The following is a 16,164-nucleotide window of genomic DNA, read 5'->3' as shown; positions in this document are numbered from 1 at the left end:
TTTGATACTTCAGTGTTTTTTTTGTCTCAATTAAGTATATTAATTTGACATTAATATTCAATTTGGTATTTAAAATTTTTTCCAATTAAGTATATATGTTTTTGGGTTAATATAATATTTGGTACTTGAGTTTAATGCTCAATTTAGTACTTGAGTTTTTTGTCCCAAACCGGTACCTAAGTTTATCTTCGAGGTTTAGCTTGGTACATGAGTTCTTTCAAATTGGTATCTAAGTTTTTTTTTGTCTCAAGTTGGTTTAAGAGTGTGGCTTCGATGTTCAATTTAGTACCTAAGTTTTTTTTCCAAGTAACTATCGTTGTTTTTTACTATAGTACACATGTTAAATATTCATAATATCGTTTGGTCTAGGTAACAAATTAAATATTAAAGCCAAATACAAGTACCAAGTGCTATATTAATCCTTTTTTACTAAAGCACGTATGTGAAATATTTATTGGGTATTATTGAAGCCAAACTCAGGTACCAAATTGAATATTAAAGACAAACACAGGTATCAAATTGAACACTAAAACTAAATTCAGGTACCAAATGTTATATTAACCATAAACAAATTCTAACTACCAGTTTTGACAACAACGATCTATAATATTTATTTTCATTTTCAAATATATATTTGACCACCGCTTTGTCAGCCGCTTCGGATTATCACCGCCGGCGGTAACAACTCAAAACCCTTGCCGCCGAAAAGAAGCAAAAAAAAAAAAGAAAAAATGAGCGAAGATGGGAAAAATAGAGGAGGCGTCACCTCCAGTTTCAACCCTCAAAACCAATATCAATACGGCACGTTTCAAGGCGTAGCCAATTACTACCACCCTCATTTCCCTCAACAACCGCCTCCACAGCCCTTTGTCGGCTTACCTCATGCCATCCCTCCGCCGGGCTGCCCCGCCAACCCCTATGTCCATGGCTACCAGACCGTTACAGGTATATTTATTTTGGTATTGCTTGCTTTTTTTTTCTTTCCTTATTTATAATCTGTCTTTGAACCCTAACCGTCTGAAATTGAGTTTATTGATTGTTAAAATTGAATTGGGTTTTTGAATCTTTGTTTGAATTTGATGTTATTTGAAGGTTTTCCAGTTGAAGAACCCGTGCCCTTGAGGCAACCTCGCCTACCTGTTTTTGGACTTGGAATGGGATGGTTATTGTAAGTTATTGGATTGATTTGTTTTTTTCTTGGTGTTTTTTTGAATCTGTTAGTGTTTTAACAATAATGTTAAACTAGGTTTTGAGCATAAATTCTTTTGGACATTTAAATTTATCTTTTCCTTGTGCATAATTCGTACGGCATCTGGTAGATGAACAGGTTGATGCAGCTATGTCTGTTGATACAAATTTTAGGTTGAGAGTTTAGATATGGGGGGAGAGTAGTAAAGCCGAGCAGTCTTAGAAGTATGATGAAAAAAAGGGGAGAAGCTTCTAGTAATAGAAAGATTAGTTCTAACGTCCAGAGACTAATTTGTCCATTTTTTTAGTAGAGAGGGAAAAATGCAATCTAACACCTAATACAAGGGCCTCTATGGTATTTTTATTGAAAGAAGAGCAAAAATTCAGCATTTTCTTTTTTCGTTTGCCTAAATTTATTCCGTCTTTCTGTGTCTAACATCAAAGGTTTTCTTGCCATAACTATTTTTGGATAGGTTTTTTCTTGGCTTCTTCTTTGGCGGTATTCCCTGGTATGTTGGAACTTTTATTCTACTGTGTGTCAAAGTGGATTATAGAGAAAAAGCAGGATACCTTGCATGTGCTATTGCTGTAAGTTTTTCATTTTCTTTCTTATTTGCATATGGTTTCTTTGAATGCCTTTCTTGTCTTGCTCTGTTATCTATTGTACTGGATATTGATACCAATCCATCTGCATTTTGCAAAAAAAAAAGAAGAAAAAAACATTCAGAAACTCGTAAGGAAGTAAATGACCTCTTATTATTCAGTTCGAGTAAACCACCTACGTAATACTTATTACTTTGAAGTTACACATTTTAGTGTTCTATTGAATTTATCCTGAAACAACCAATTGTTATGTTGCTTTAGACTCGGGGCTGAGTGACTGATACAATACCAGTATCTGTATGAGCTAAATTATTAGTAAGTTTATGTTTTGGTAACTCAACTTTAAAAAGTTACATATGGTTATTAAATTATTCGAAAATTTTCATTTAAATAACGAGCTGTTAAAATCATTGTTGTATGGGTTTTTTTGTTTGTACCACTTGCATCAACCGATTGCTTTCCTTCTCTTTTTCTTCTATAGTTTAGTTTTTTTTTTTTTTAAATAACTTTGAATATCATGAATCTGCAAATCAAAATCCAAACAAATTTATTCTCCAATCTCTAACATTGACTGTCAAATTGGCTTGGATCTAAGGTATGTTTTTTTACTCGTCGATGGGTACTGAGCTATCGTACTTATTGTCGAATCGTTATTTGGAACTCACTAGCTGAACTTTAAAAAAAAAAAAAACTTAAGAGCCCAGTGATTTAAATAAAAACTTTTGAATAAGTCAGTAAATTAAATGAAAACTTTTGAAAAGTTCAATAATCATATTGTAACTTTTTGAAGTTGAATTATCAAAATGTAAATTTACTAATAGTTTAGTGATCTTAGGGGTAGTTTAGTATTAAATTTTTTACATACATTTGGTTGATCATACCCCGTGCATATGTATGAAATGTGTCGAACACATATTTCAAAGAAAATGAAGAGGGAATAACATAGACCAAATGCATGGTTGATATGCTTACTACCCTTTGAAACTGATTACCATTTTGTGCCTGCATCACAAATCTGGATTGCGCATTCTTGCTTTGCACCTCAATATGTTTCTTTAATTTTTGTTAAGAAACAAGGATCGATGTCTCAATTTTTTTTTGCTAAATTCTTTTCCTTTTTGGTGCTGTCCCTTTCTAATTCTACAGTCCGTTGTCGCTATGATCGCCATTACCTTTGGTTTGACAAAGGGAGGAACTCGTGCCTGGTGAGGTATGGACTATGAAATTAAGAAGTTGGCTGTACATTATTTTTTTCAGAATCACAGAAGCATTGGTGCTTGTAATTTGGTAAAAAAAGAATTGTTCAGACCTCTTGTTCTTACATTAAAGAGAACCCCCCATAATCATTTATTGGGTATATATGTATGTATATGCATATAGTTGTATTTTCTTCTGAATTGCTGAAAGTATAATGAATGGCTGTAGTTTCTTCTGCCTAATAACTTAAAGTCCCGGATTCTATCATTGCTTGAATTAGATTCTTTTTTTGAATATATATTTTATGTCAGATTCATGAAGATTAAACCTTTCAGGCTTCATGATTATCCCTTTTAATAATATTTTTTTTAAAAAAATGCAATCCAAGTATATGATAAATTTACGATTTAACATTTTTTCTCTACCAATGAGACATCTGTTGGCAGTTTTAGTAAATATTGAGACCTTGAAACCATAAGTGTTCAAGTTTGAGTTCTGGTATATGAAAATTATATTTCAAACTACGCCCTTTATTCTATATTATATCAATAAAGTGTTGTTACTAAAATCATTAATTTAACCTATAAATACAAATTTTGAAGGAAAATGAATATTGTAAAAACGTATATAAATATTTTAATTTTGAGGTTTTCAAAGCTTTTACAAAAATTATCATTTTTTTTTCTTTTGGTTTCACATGTCAATAATTGAAGGACTTGATTGATATAGTATCAATAGTTTGAGGATCTAAGTAGAATATTTAAAAGTCTGGGGATCAAATTAGAATATGGGTCATGGTTTAGGGAAGTTTGGTGCAATTAACTCTTTGAGTGTAGTGCCTGCATAGAAAATCTGCAGATATGGTTATCTGGTACCACAGTTTCAACAGCTTGATCCCTAGAATCATTTCATTTTTACCCAAAATCCAGGTACAACTCATTTTTTATTTATGGCTAAAATGAAGATAAAAAAGCTGAAACCTACATCATGAAGCTCCTGTCAGTGTGTGTAATCTGTTGATCAGCAGCTGCCATTTTCAATGATTCCGCAATGCTTCTCACTTCTGCAACCATTGCTATGACATCATTAAGCTTGTTCACTGCTGATCCCACACCCTGCATTCCCCCCAAAACAAATTTTTACCCATTATTTCTCTACTTTTTTTTTATATTATCAGATTAATAATGTCTCACTACAAATCTTAAAAAGAATTGCATACCACACCAGCTGCCCCTGCTGTAATTGCCATTGGAGCAGTAACTGCACTAAGTCCAGATGAACACATTACTGGTATCTTCACTGCCCTTGATATTGAATATGCTGCTGCTAATGTTGGTGTTGCCTAATTGTTCCAAAACAATGAAATCAATATGACCGCCTATAAATCTTTTTATTATTATCCCAGTTGGAATCAATTAAGGGGTTAGTATTCACAGTTTCACACGCTTGCACAACATTACGTCCAAAGAAAGCTAGATCAAATAAAGGTCTACCTATTGCTTTCTCGAAAGTTTGAACTCGAATGAACAGTCTTTAACCCCTATACTAATCATGGGAGTCCATAGTTCACATTTGTCGAAAGTGCTTATACTCTAGTTAAGTGTGTGCTCCTATCTGGATTTAGTACAATGTTATCTAACCCAGGCCGGCTAGACCAGAAACCAATTGGTGTATTGGTCTAAACAAAGGGATTAGATCAGTTTTAGAACAAGGGTTGAACCACAAACCATGAATCAGTTGAACAGGGTTCTTCTAGGTTTTTATCTCAATTTTGTTTCCTTCCCCATTTTTATTCATTCTTTTCTAATTTTTCTTTTTAAGATTTTTGGACCGGTTGAACCGATTGGACCAAGAGCCACTGATCTGAACAGCTCGACCACAAGTCCAGTTCCAAAAACGTTAACAAAAAGTAGATTTGGATACCCAAATCCGTTATTTGCTTTGTAAAACAGATTCGGATATTTGCAATATCCAAATCCTGTATTATCCATTACCATCCTTTCAATAGGATTGCATCCAATATCCGCGTCGGACATACTCTCATATATAAATACGAGAATATAATCCTCTAAAGAGCCCATGTCGAACACATACCTAAATCCGGATCCTTATCCACGTCGGACATACTCTCATATATAAATACGAGAATATAATCCTCTAAAGAGCCCATGTCGAACACGTACCTAAATCCGGATCCTTACACCTAAACCCGAGTAACACACTTAAAAACCATTTACCTTCTCAATCAAACCAAGGACACCAGATTTTGAGGGAGCGGAACATTTTCCTCCTTCAGTTTGGATAACATCAACACCTTCTTTTTCCAGCATCTCTGCAAGCTTGACCTGTTTGGGGAGATGGAAAATGTTAAAAGCTCAAAGATCCATTCAAAAATGTCGGTCGTAACAGCTAAAGCTTTTTATGGATGCTTTAGGGTTTAAAACCTGGTCAGGGAGGCTGAGTGTGTGAGGCACTGTAACTGATAGTGTTATAGAAGGAAGATTGCTCCTTGTTTCCTTTGTTAGCTTTAGTATCTGCAGAAACATGATCAAACACAAATTGGAATCTGATATTGCTCCACCAGTAAAAACATTTCCAAGTATGTATTTAATAGGGATATACTTTTTTCTTAATGTTCTTTATATATATATATATATATATATGTTAACAGGGGCAAAGCCAGAAAAATTATTTTTGGGGTCAAAATTAACTTATAAATTTTGATAAGAGATTAAATGCAATTTCATCATTGTGTTAGCTAATACATTTATAATTGTTTTCAAAAAACTAAATTTAAATCTTATCATTTTTTGGAGAGCCAAATTGCAAATTTACCATTATTAATTTATAATTTTATAAAGTTTAAAGGGTAAAAATGCAAATTTCCCCCTCCCACCACCCATGTGTAAATATGACACTCTGAACACGATGGAATTTGAACTTAAGATGAACCCCTCAACGGATTGGAATTGTCCCTGGTCAAGGTTGTCTCCCAACTATGTGGAGAGCCTGAATGCCTAAGGCTGCTTAAAGAGGCAGTAGGTCCAATAGAGTGCAAGCTTGATGCCTTTTCAGGCAGCCTTTGGCACTCGAGCACTCCATAGAGTTGAGAAGACAAAACCTTGATCATAAACAACGCTGCGGATGTGTTGAGAGATCAACCGACCCTAAATGAACGACACTTCAAAGATTTTTCTCAAAAGAGGCGGAAATCCTTCAACAAAGACCTTAAAATTCCAAAGCTTTTTTCTCACCAACCACCCAAGGCTATGTTCACATAAGTTTGCTTAAATTATTCATTTTGATTCGTATTTTATTCGATGTTCATGTCCGACATATTTAAACATAAATATACACACAAACCCGAGTTCAATTAACATACAGTAACTTCGAGTTACTAACATATTTTGATATACCTGCTCTGGGGAGAAAATAACACCAGCCTCGTAGAAGGAATCATAATTTCCAATCTCCACCTGCAATTTTCATAAACTTAATTAACATAATTACAAGACTGGACCTTATTAATAGTTATTGTTTTCAGATCAAACCATCAAAGCTCCAGCTTCAACTGCTGCAGAAAATGCTGCTGGATCAACTGATGAAACACAAACCTGTAATAGCAATAGTTTAGTATTACTTTAGAAAAGTGTTAAGAAGTTTGGTTAAAGATTGCATGTGCTTAGTATTGCTGTGAAAAAAAATAATGTGAAAAATAAAAATTAATTTAAAAATATTCGAACTCGTTAATTTTATGATATATGAAATATTAATTTTAATCTCAATTTCGAAATTGAGCAAATCGATCCCTCAAAAAAAAAAACAGACCAATTTAATCTCTGTGAAATTTTAAAAGGAGCAACTAAGGATAATTAATCACGACAATACCTTCTACCGTACATGATTTTGATTGGTATAATAATAAATTTAGCCCTCGATGTTTATATATTTTATCAATTTAATCTTAATTCTAAAAAATTCAACAAATTTAACCTCAATACTTACACATTTACACATAATAATAATAATAAATACATGAGAAGATAAAGATATCAATTCGGTCCTTGGATTTATAATTTATGATTATTTTATTTAAAAATAATACAAAAATATGAAAAGATGAAAGTGTAATCATAATAATATTAATTATAATTTAAAATAAATGATATTTTGTAATTTCATAACTAAATTAATAACCTGTGCTTAAAATGTGTGTGTGTGTGAGAGAGAGAGAAAGAAAGGTTAAGAAAATCATACAGGAAGAGAAGTTAAGCCAATGGCAAGCCTCACTAAATCTGGGTCACAAGCTATGTCCACATGAGTTGCTCCACCCTGAATTAAAAATCACACTTTTACATTATTAATTTCAAATAATAATAAATGAAATAAATAAAGGGTAAAGTAATATTTTAGTCTTTAAATTTAATAACTTTTTTTTCGTCTTGATCCATTATTTTTGTCCACATTAATTCCGAAACTTGACAGCTTTCTAAAAATAATTAAACTAAAAAATTATATAAAATTTTGGCTAAGTAACAGTCTTGACCCCAAAATGGTAAATACCCATTTAATCTCTTCAAAATTTGTAAAGTTATAAGTTAATATAATGATAAAATTGTACTTTGATCCCTTAAAATTTATAATTCATTGTTGACTCCTTAAAAACAACTTTTTAACTTCGAATCGGCTTTTTTAAAACTTTACGAAAATTTTTATGGATATATTTAAGTAATTTAAATAAAAATTTTATATATTTTATAAATTTATTATTTTTAAAAAAAATAAAAAATCATTTTTGTTATTTTATATTTTTAAGTACTATTTACGGAACAATCTTAACATACAAATAAACCAAAAGTTCAAAAGCATTTAATTGAGTGCCGCTGTTTTTTCATCCAAATAGAAAAGGTAATTACTTCTTCATCAGTTATTTAAACATTTTATATTTCGGTGTTACCAATTATAACTGTGACACCCAAATTTCCTTTTTTAAAATCAGGCATGAAGGGTGGTGCTCACATGACAATGGAGGCACAAAAGTTTAAAACAGGTCATTTTCGTATATAATTTTACTAGTACTTATTTTTATTTAATAATTAATTTATTTAGGTTATTTCTAAAAAACCTACATAATCCTTAAGAATCCAAATTCAGAGATAAAATTTAGAAAATTTACCAAATTCCGAGAGTAATGTGATTAAGAAAAAAGAGTCAAAAACCAAGTTAAAAACTAACCTTATCTGCAGCAGTAACAACAGAAGCCACATTCTCTCTATCAAAATTCTGCAAACCTGAGATAATCTACACACACAAAACGTTAAAAATCAAAACAACAAAGCAGAATCGAAAATCCACAAAGAAAAATGGGTTTTTCTTTTTTTTGAAATAAAAAAAAACCTTGAGAGCTCTTCTTTCATTGAAATCATTCAACACAGCTTGTTTTGAAGATGATAAAAGAGCTTTGGTATTAGCTCTTACACAAGCTGTTCTTCTGAGATTTTGATTGGGTTTTGAAGGGAAAAGTTTACCCAAAAATGGGTTTAAGCATTGATTCAAAGAAGTGTTGGAAGATGAAGCTGAAATCGCCATGCAAATTGAAGAAGAATTCATGTTTTTTCTTTTTCAAAGCTTTGGGGTTTAAAGTTTTTCGAAAAGGTGAACGAGAAAGGGATAAGAAATGGTGGCAGAGATATTTTTAGTTCCTTGCTCTAGAGATTTTTTGGGTTTTACTCCCCTTGGCCCACAATTATATAATCGGGGGATTGGATTAATTTGAGTAAATTTATATATTGATACTTAAATTATACTCGATCTTATTTTAGGATAAATTTTATTAGTATTTATTCAACTGTTAGTATTTTTTTATTTAATTATAAAAATTATAAAAATTATAAAATAATCATTAAATTATTTAAATTTTTTTAGTCGCCAATAATTAAGTTATTAGCAGAAAGATAACTCCCTTGGCCCACAATTATATAATTGGGGATTGGATTAATTTGAGTAAATTTATATATTGATACTTAAATTATACTTGATCTTATTTTAGGATAAATTATATTAGTACTTATTCAACTGTTAATATTTTTTTATTTAATTATAAAAATTATAAAATAATCATTAAATTATTTAAATTTTTCTTTTTAGTCGCCAATAATTAAGTTATTAGCAGAAAGATAATTTAATAACATTTAAATTATCATAATAACAATTTTATCTCTTAACATTTATATATTAAGTAATTTGATTATTTTTCTTTTTGCAGATTTACTCTTATTTGCAACGTTGAAAATTAATTTTAAAATATGACTGTGAGATATCCTTGACAAGGTAGAAAAAAATGTCGACGGGGGAGAGGGAGAGAATCAGATTAGAGTTTAGGGATGATAGGGAAGAGAGAGAATGATAGAAAAGTGATGGTAGGAAGAGAAATATGAGATCAAAGTTGAGTAATTGTTAATGTACTTTATCTTTAAAAATAAATATAATTTAAAGTAAATTATATAAAAATCACCCTAAAATAATGTCATTTTTATTTTAATCATTCTAATTTTTTTATTAATATTTAATCACTTTGCCGTTACCTTGGACTTGCGTATCAATATTTTTATATTCTATTATAAAAATTATAAAATGAAAATTTGTTCTTTTACTCCCTTTAAAAATTACAAAATTTTTAACTTAGCACCCTCCTGTCATCAAACAACTGACCGTCCATTTCTCATCGGCATCAACATCACCGGCCGGCGTCTAGGTCATCGTCTAATTGGCTAACTTAGGAAAACTAAGACCGACTGTAATTAATTTGCATGAATCTCGCAAACAAATTACTACAGTTGATGCAACTGTTGAAGTTAAAATTCGATAAAGAAACATAAAAAAACTGACCGTTGATTGAGAACTTGGGGCTGATCCTGGTCACAAATATTTGAATTTGGATCATCAATTTCCATCGCCGCTGCTTCGTTAACTTCGCCATAACACCTTCAACAACAACAAAAAAAAAAAACACAATAAGATTGCATGTGACAACGAAAATGACAAAGGTTTTTGGCAGATTTGTGACAGAAAAAATTCAACCAAAAACTATGATGGCATTTTACCGGCCAGCAAACAAAGTGTAGAGATCTAAAAATTTTGATAGTACCTAACGGTGTTACCTTTGGAATAATCTAATGGTAATGAAGAATGGCGTGCTACCGTAGACAGCCATCTGAGCCTTGAAGCACCACCAGTTTCGATTTCGTAGGCCTAGGCTATTTATTGCTGGGCCTTTAATTTGTTGCCGGAAGATTCCGTCAACGGAGTATTTGAATCTCGTCGATGTTGCGGTTCGTGAAGATGGTGGTGGTATGGGGGAGGTGAGGTTGGGGAATGGAATCAAAGTTGTTTAGATGAAACGGAGGCGGGGAAGACCGTCGAAGAATCTGGCCAGAATCATGCCTTCGTCGGCGCCGGTGCTGGTACCTCGGAGGAAGAAGGATGAAGAATATGTTTGCTTTATATGCTTCGATGGCGGGAATTTTGTGCTTTGTGACCAGCGAGTTTTGTATTTTTTTTTTCATTTTTTTCTTTTATAGGAAAATGTAGTAAAATGAAAGGAAAATTTTAGTTAATAGGCCAATTCAGATTAGACTAGATAATGGCCGGGCCGGGTTGGTGATAAATTTTTAATTCGTTGTTTTCGAGTTAACTCGAAAAAGAAAATTCGGTTAAAATTTTACTTAAGTTTAACCTAGATAAAAAATGTTAAATTCGAGTCAAACCCAGTTCACTCGTATTAAATTTTTTATAATATTATTTTATATAAAATAAATTTAAAAATATAATACATAAAATACATTAAAGTTATTAAAATAAATATTTTTCAATAAATTAAAAATAAATTAAAAAGGTTTTATAAATAATATTAAGATAGTTGCAACTTAACAAATAAATTTCTCTAAAATAATATCAAAATTAAAAATAAAATAAGAATTATACAATATCCAAATAATAACAATAGTAAAAAAAAATAATTAGGCAGATTCAAATCGAACCCTAGCCAAAAAGTTTTATTCAATGCTTGACCTGTTTAGAAAATGAGTTTTCTTTTTTATCCAAGTCTATTTGTCATGCCTATATTTTAATTACTGCCACTTTTAGGTATATTTTCAGACGTGGGTGAGTGGCCAAATTTTGCTAATATTTTAGAGATATTTTTTTGTTAAGTTATATTTATCTTAATATTATTTAAATATAAATTATTTTTAATTTATTAAAAATATTTATTTTAATATTTTGGTATATTTGATATATTATATTTTAAAATTTATTTTATATGAAAATAATAATAGTATAAAAAATATAATACGAGCGAACTAAGTCATGCTTGAATTTTAATATTTTTAATCGGATTAGGCTTAAATAAAATTTTAAACTTATTTTTTAGTCCAGACCTAAAAATAGATCTAAAATTCTATTGAGGCTCAATCGGATCAATGATTGGGTATATATAAGATTTATGAATAATTTAAGTGGAGTATAAAAAAATAAAATAAAGTAAAAAACCCAGACCAAACGTACCATCAAAATAAAACCACAGAAAGTGGAACCAAATTGAACGGATAACCTTATATTTTTACACTTTACCCCGTTAGCCGTACCGTCTCACAAAAGAAGAAAAAGTTCATTTCTTCACTTTGACCCATTTCCTCGTTCCCCACAAAAAGCCACCACTTGACACCCCCACACCGGCGGAGAGGATCGATGGTAGCGCGATGGAGCAACCACAAAAGTTGGGCGGCAATGAGAATCGGTGTTTCATTTTGAACATCACCAATTACAATGGAATTTGGCAAGGACAAAACCCTTTCGTCGAAGCTCTCCCTATCTTCATCACTCAACTCGCCGCCATCTTAATCGTCACTCGCTTCTTTCACCACCTTTTCAAACCCTTACATCAACCTCGTATCGTTTCTGATATTCTTGTAAGCCCCCTTGTTTCCATATATTTCAAAATTCATGTATATATATATTTCTCAAAATTTCAAACCATATTTTGATGTTTTTGCAGGGTGGAATATTGTTAGGTCCATCTGCATTGGGGAAGATAGTGTACTTCTCAGATTTGTTTCCGAAAAGAAATGTTATTACAGTGGAAACCTTGGCATACATGGCCCTTTTTCTTCACATGTTCTTAGTTGGCTTAGAGCTCGATTTAACTGCTGTCTGTCGGATAAGCAAAAAGGCCATAATCCTCACTATATCTGGTCTTCTCTTTCCCTTCATCGTTGGGGTTGCCTTTTTTTATTCATTGCTTGAATCCTTCGATCAATATCGGATTCAAGTTCACAATATTGGATGTGGCTTTCTATGGGCTGCCTCGTTAACCGTCACGAGTTTCCCGGCGATTGGTCGGATTCTATGTGACCTCAAGCTACTCAACTCCGAAATCGGTCGACTGACGATGCCAATCGCCCTCATCAGCGACTTGGGTTCGTGGATTCTTGTCGTTATTTTGATTCCATTTTGTGACAACCCCGCTAATGCACTATATGTTATCCTTGTGACAATAGTCTACGTAGTGGCCTCTTTTTACCTCATTCGTCCATTCCTTGGATGGATGGTTCATTTCACATCCGATGGCAACAACAACTATACTGATTGCTACTTGTGTTTCGCCCTCGTCGGAGTTGTCTTAAGCGCGTTCACGACCGACGTTACCGGCACTCACCCCATCGTCGGATCGTTCGTCTTTGGGCTCATCATGCCCAGTGATATCGCGCTCGTCTTGATGGACCGGTTTAGTTACTTCATCTCGGGGCTTCTAATGCCCGTTTTTTTCACCGTCGCCGGGCTCCGAGTCGACATCTTCAAGATAACAAAGTGGAACCTCGTGTTTGTAGTTGTACCATTGCTTTTCGCCGTTAAGATCCTTAGTTTCCTACCGATTTCACTTTTCACCAACATTCACTCTAAAGATAGCTTTGCTCTTGGCTTACTTATGACCACCAAAGGGATATGGGCCATTCTTGTTTGTATCACTGCTTTGGACAAAGGGGTAATTTCATTTCTCTTTTTCTCTTTTTAGCCTAATCAAATTTCGGGTTTCATCTAAATTATTAAGAAATTTACGTTTTTTGTCAAAAACTTATAATACGGTTATTAAACTTATAATCGATTCATTGTACCGATCATTAAATCGCTACTGGAAGATTAATAGTCAAGCTTTTAAAGAAAAAAAACTTAATGACCTAGTAATTTAAATAAAAATTTTTGAATAGGATTAGTGATTTAAATGAAAATTTTAAATAATTTAGTAATATTTTTAACTTTTTGAAGTTAAGTAACCAAAACATAAATTACTAACAGTTTATTGATTTTGGATGTAATTTACCATATTTTACTTTATAATGTCATTAGATAGTCCAAATTGGTAATATTCTAGTTTAACCATAAATTTTTAACCGTTACTGTTAAAATGTAGATTGAGTTTTAGCTCGATTGGCATTGCATTATTGCTAATTCAGGAGGATGTGGGTTTGAGTGTGCTAAAACTTATTATCTTTTTATTTATGTGTTATACGAAATGTTGTAAAATTCTCAGTAAGCCCTTCATTTTTTTTAAATGTCAATTAAACATCCAAAAGTTTTAAAATTTTAATTAAATCCTTCAAAAATTTTGGAAATTCTTGTTGATCCTCTCAATTTTTTGAAAATTTAAATTAGAACCCTAAAAAATTTGGAAATTCTAATTAGGCCTACCAAAATTTTTAAAAAATTATTTAGGTCCCTCCAAAACTTAATGCCACGTTCCATTACCTGATCAAATTATGACAAATTAAACTATATGATTAAATCCCAAATTTGAAGATGGATAACCTTAAAAATATGCATATAATTTGTTTCTTTTTCTTATTTATTTAGGTTTTGCATGCTGGTGACTATGCTGTGACTGTTATTTCAATTTTGTTAATGAACAGCATTATTGCTCCCACCATTGCTACCCTTTACAAGAGGACCAATCTGTTCATAAAATACAATAGCAGGACCATTCAAGAAGCTAGGAACAAAACCGAACTTCGAATCCTCGTATGCATCCATTCATATTGCAACGTACCAGGTATCTTAAAGCTCCTCGAAATATCGCACGGTTCCGGTCACAATCAAATGACAGTGTTCGCGCTTCACCTCGTCGATCTCCCCGACCAGCCATCATCCGTGCTCATAGTGCACGACTCGCACAGCTCCCGGTTTGAAGAAACGAAAGCAAATGGTGGCCACCATGACTACGACAGCTCTGAGACGGACCAAATCGTCACCGCATTCAATGAATTCGAGAAAACGAACGACAATGTACGTGTCCAATCGTTAACCACGCTGTCGCCTATCACGGCAATGCATGGGGATATTTGTAGCTTAGCTGAAGACAAGTTCGTGGCACTCTTGATATTGCCGTTTCATAAGCATGCTACGAAAGAACAGTGCCTCGAAGAGATTATCTCTTCATTTCCTAACATAAACCAAGATGTGCTTGACAATGCCCCATGTTCGGTCGGAATCTTCATTGACCGTGGGTTCGAAGTGACCAACGGTTCGGATCCTGACTACGGGGTACATGAAATAGCAATGGTGTTCATCGGCGGAGCCGACGATTGTGAAGCTTTATCTTATGCATGGAGGATGGCGAGGAAGCCCGGTGTTCTCTTAACTGTTATACGATTATTAGAAACCGATTCCCGGGATCAAAGGAAATCAAATGAACTCGACGACGATTGCATAAATGATTTCCGAATACAAACATCGAACGATGAATTCATTGTGTACGAAGAAAAGATTTTAAATGATGGGGAAGAACTTATTGAGGCACTAAAAGAAATGGAGAATAAATTTGAGCTATTCATTGTAGGGAGACGAGACGGGGTAGACTCGCCGATAACATCCGAGTTACTTGACAGGATCGACTATCTGGAGCTCGGTATAATCGGCGACTTGTTGGCGGCATCGGATTCCGCTACGAGCTCCATCCTAGTGGTGAAACAGTTCGTTAATTTGATCGATAACAAAGTGATTGAAGATTTGATCGGGACACAATGGTTGTCAATGGACCGGTCTGCAATGAACTTCGGGAGCCGGCGATTGTTGATGGCGACTAGCAATACGTTATGGATGTACTCGGAACAGAAACTGAAAGAGATGCATGGTGTTGATGAAGGTGATGTTGACGACGGCGACGGCGACGGCAACGGCGTCAATCCCTAGTATAGTAGAAAATTAGCATAGTTTTAGCTATTCAAAACAGTGAGATTATGTCTTTAGTTCTTTTTTTTTTTCTTCTTCCATTTTTTTTTGTTTACATTTTATTTAATATAATTCAAAAGCATTTTTTATATGAAATATTATTTTTAAAATGTAAAATTTATATATAAAATATCATTTTACACCTAGAAGTGTATGAAAATTACCCAATTCGAGTCCCACTATATACAAGTTATGTGTGGAATTATATAAAAAATATAGTTGAAATTATATCGAAATAAAATATTCAATTAATAAAATATAAGAGGAAACTAAATTTTATATAATCTTTGTATTATATTTATATATTATTATTATTATTATTATCTGAATTAAATAATTATTATATTTTCTTAAATATCAGTAAGAATTTCTAAATTATAAATTAAAGAGATCTTATGGAATTAACCATAAATTAAGGAGATCTTATGCAATTAATCAGTAACCTCGATCAAGAATTTCTAAATTACAAAATGAAGCAACATCAGTCCCTCAAAATATTTTTAAATTATTATTAAGCTTTTTTTTTTTGTAAATGCTCATAAGCTTCCAATTTTATTTAAAAAATTAAACTTACCAAAATTAAAAAAAATTCTAATTAAATCCTTCAAAAACTTTTAAAAATTTTATTTAAACCCCAGAACTTAATATCAAAATTCGTTGCAATATGTACTCTTTTTTTAAGACGAAGTGGAAAATTTAAATTATATATTTTATAAGAATTAAAATGTAATTTTACCATTATATTTGTTGATATTTTGTAATATTTTATTAAAATTAAATTACAATTTTACTATATATTATCTTATAAATTTATATATCTTAGAGAATGCAATTTTCCTTTTTGTCGGCAAGGCACATGCCAACTCTTTTTTTTTTTTGGGGGAGGAAATTAAT

The 16,164-nt window shown here is 32.2% G+C and overlaps 3 protein-coding genes and 1 long non-coding RNA gene across 4 annotated transcripts; 2 read left to right on the top strand and 2 right to left on the bottom strand.

Moving 5' to 3' along the window:
* Positions 1–597: 597 nt before the first annotated feature.
* LOC108459462 (60S ribosomal protein L18a-like protein) lies at positions 598–3,233 on the top strand. The gene is made up of 4 exons (XM_017758834.2): positions 598–945; positions 1,093–1,168; positions 1,662–1,776; positions 2,938–3,233. Exons 1-4 carry the CDS (start codon positions 732–734, stop codon positions 2,998–3,000), a joined length of 468 nt encoding a protein of 155 aa, XP_017614323.1. The 5' UTR covers positions 598–731; the 3' UTR covers positions 3,001–3,233.
* A 553-nt stretch (positions 3,234–3,786) lies between these two features.
* On the bottom strand, positions 3,787–8,727 carry LOC108457748 (uncharacterized protein ycf23-like). The gene is made up of 9 exons (XM_017756874.2): positions 8,386–8,727; positions 8,224–8,289; positions 7,246–7,320; positions 6,540–6,602; positions 6,405–6,464; positions 5,433–5,522; positions 5,226–5,333; positions 4,208–4,330; positions 3,787–4,103 (listed from the first exon to the last, which is right to left on the bottom strand). The coding sequence occupies exons 1-9, from the start codon at positions 8,596–8,598 to the stop codon at positions 3,969–3,971; spliced, it is 933 nt and encodes a 310-aa protein (XP_017612363.1). The 5' UTR covers positions 8,599–8,727; the 3' UTR covers positions 3,787–3,968.
* A 1,162-nt stretch (positions 8,728–9,889) lies between these two features.
* LOC128293711 (uncharacterized) lies at positions 9,890–10,623 on the bottom strand. Its single transcript, XR_008283888.1, has 2 exons — positions 10,149–10,623; positions 9,890–9,972 (listed from the first exon to the last, which is right to left on the bottom strand). It is a non-coding gene; the product is annotated as an uncharacterized LOC128293711 (long non-coding RNA).
* Positions 10,624–11,637: 1,014 nt separating this feature from the next.
* On the top strand, positions 11,638–15,231 carry LOC108458759 (cation/H(+) antiporter 15-like). The gene is made up of 3 exons (XM_017758157.2): positions 11,638–11,957; positions 12,044–13,030; positions 13,897–15,231. Exons 1-3 carry the CDS (start codon positions 11,748–11,750, stop codon positions 15,229–15,231), a joined length of 2,532 nt encoding a protein of 843 aa, XP_017613646.1. The 5' UTR covers positions 11,638–11,747.
* The last annotated feature ends 933 nt before the right edge of the window (positions 15,232–16,164 follow it).

The sequence above is a fragment of the Gossypium arboreum genome, chromosome 6 (genome assembly GCF_025698485.1).
Source record: "Gossypium arboreum isolate Shixiya-1 chromosome 6, ASM2569848v2, whole genome shotgun sequence".
Lineage (NCBI taxonomy): Eukaryota > Viridiplantae > Streptophyta > Magnoliopsida > Malvales > Malvaceae > Gossypium > Gossypium arboreum.
The sequence above is the reverse complement of the archived record's forward strand: the minus strand, read 5'-3'. Positions and strand labels throughout refer to the sequence as shown.

Excerpts from the sequence above, each read along its gene's own strand:
- LOC108459462 (XM_017758834.2), top strand. The coding sequence starts at position 732 with ATGAGCGAAGATGGGAAAAATAGAGGAGGCGTCACCTCCAGTTTCAAC. Across the intron at positions 946-1,092 it reads TGGCTACCAGACCGTTACAG|GTTTTCCAGTTGAAGAACCC; the intron begins GTATATTTATTT and ends TGTTATTTGAAG. Across the intron at positions 1,169-1,661 it reads CTTGGAATGGGATGGTTATT|GTTTTTTCTTGGCTTCTTCT; the intron begins GTAAGTTATTGG and ends ATTTTTGGATAG.
- LOC108457748 (XM_017756874.2), bottom strand. The coding sequence starts at position 8,598 with ATGAATTCTTCTTCAATTTGCATGGCGATTTCAGCTTCATCTTCCAAC. Across the intron at positions 5,523-6,404 it reads TTATTTTCTCCCCAGAGCAG|ATACTAAAGCTAACAAAGGA; the intron begins GTATATCAAAAT and ends ATGTTTCTGCAG. Across the intron at positions 4,104-4,207 it reads CAGCAGGGGCAGCTGGTGTG|GGTGTGGGATCAGCAGTGAA; the intron begins GTATGCAATTCT and ends GGGGGAATGCAG.
- LOC108458759 (XM_017758157.2), top strand. The coding sequence starts at position 11,748 with ATGGAGCAACCACAAAAGTTGGGCGGCAATGAGAATCGGTGTTTCATT. Across the intron at positions 11,958-12,043 it reads GTATCGTTTCTGATATTCTT|GGTGGAATATTGTTAGGTCC; the intron begins GTAAGCCCCCTT and ends ATGTTTTTGCAG. Across the intron at positions 13,031-13,896 it reads TCACTGCTTTGGACAAAGGG|GTTTTGCATGCTGGTGACTA; the intron begins GTAATTTCATTT and ends TTATTTATTTAG.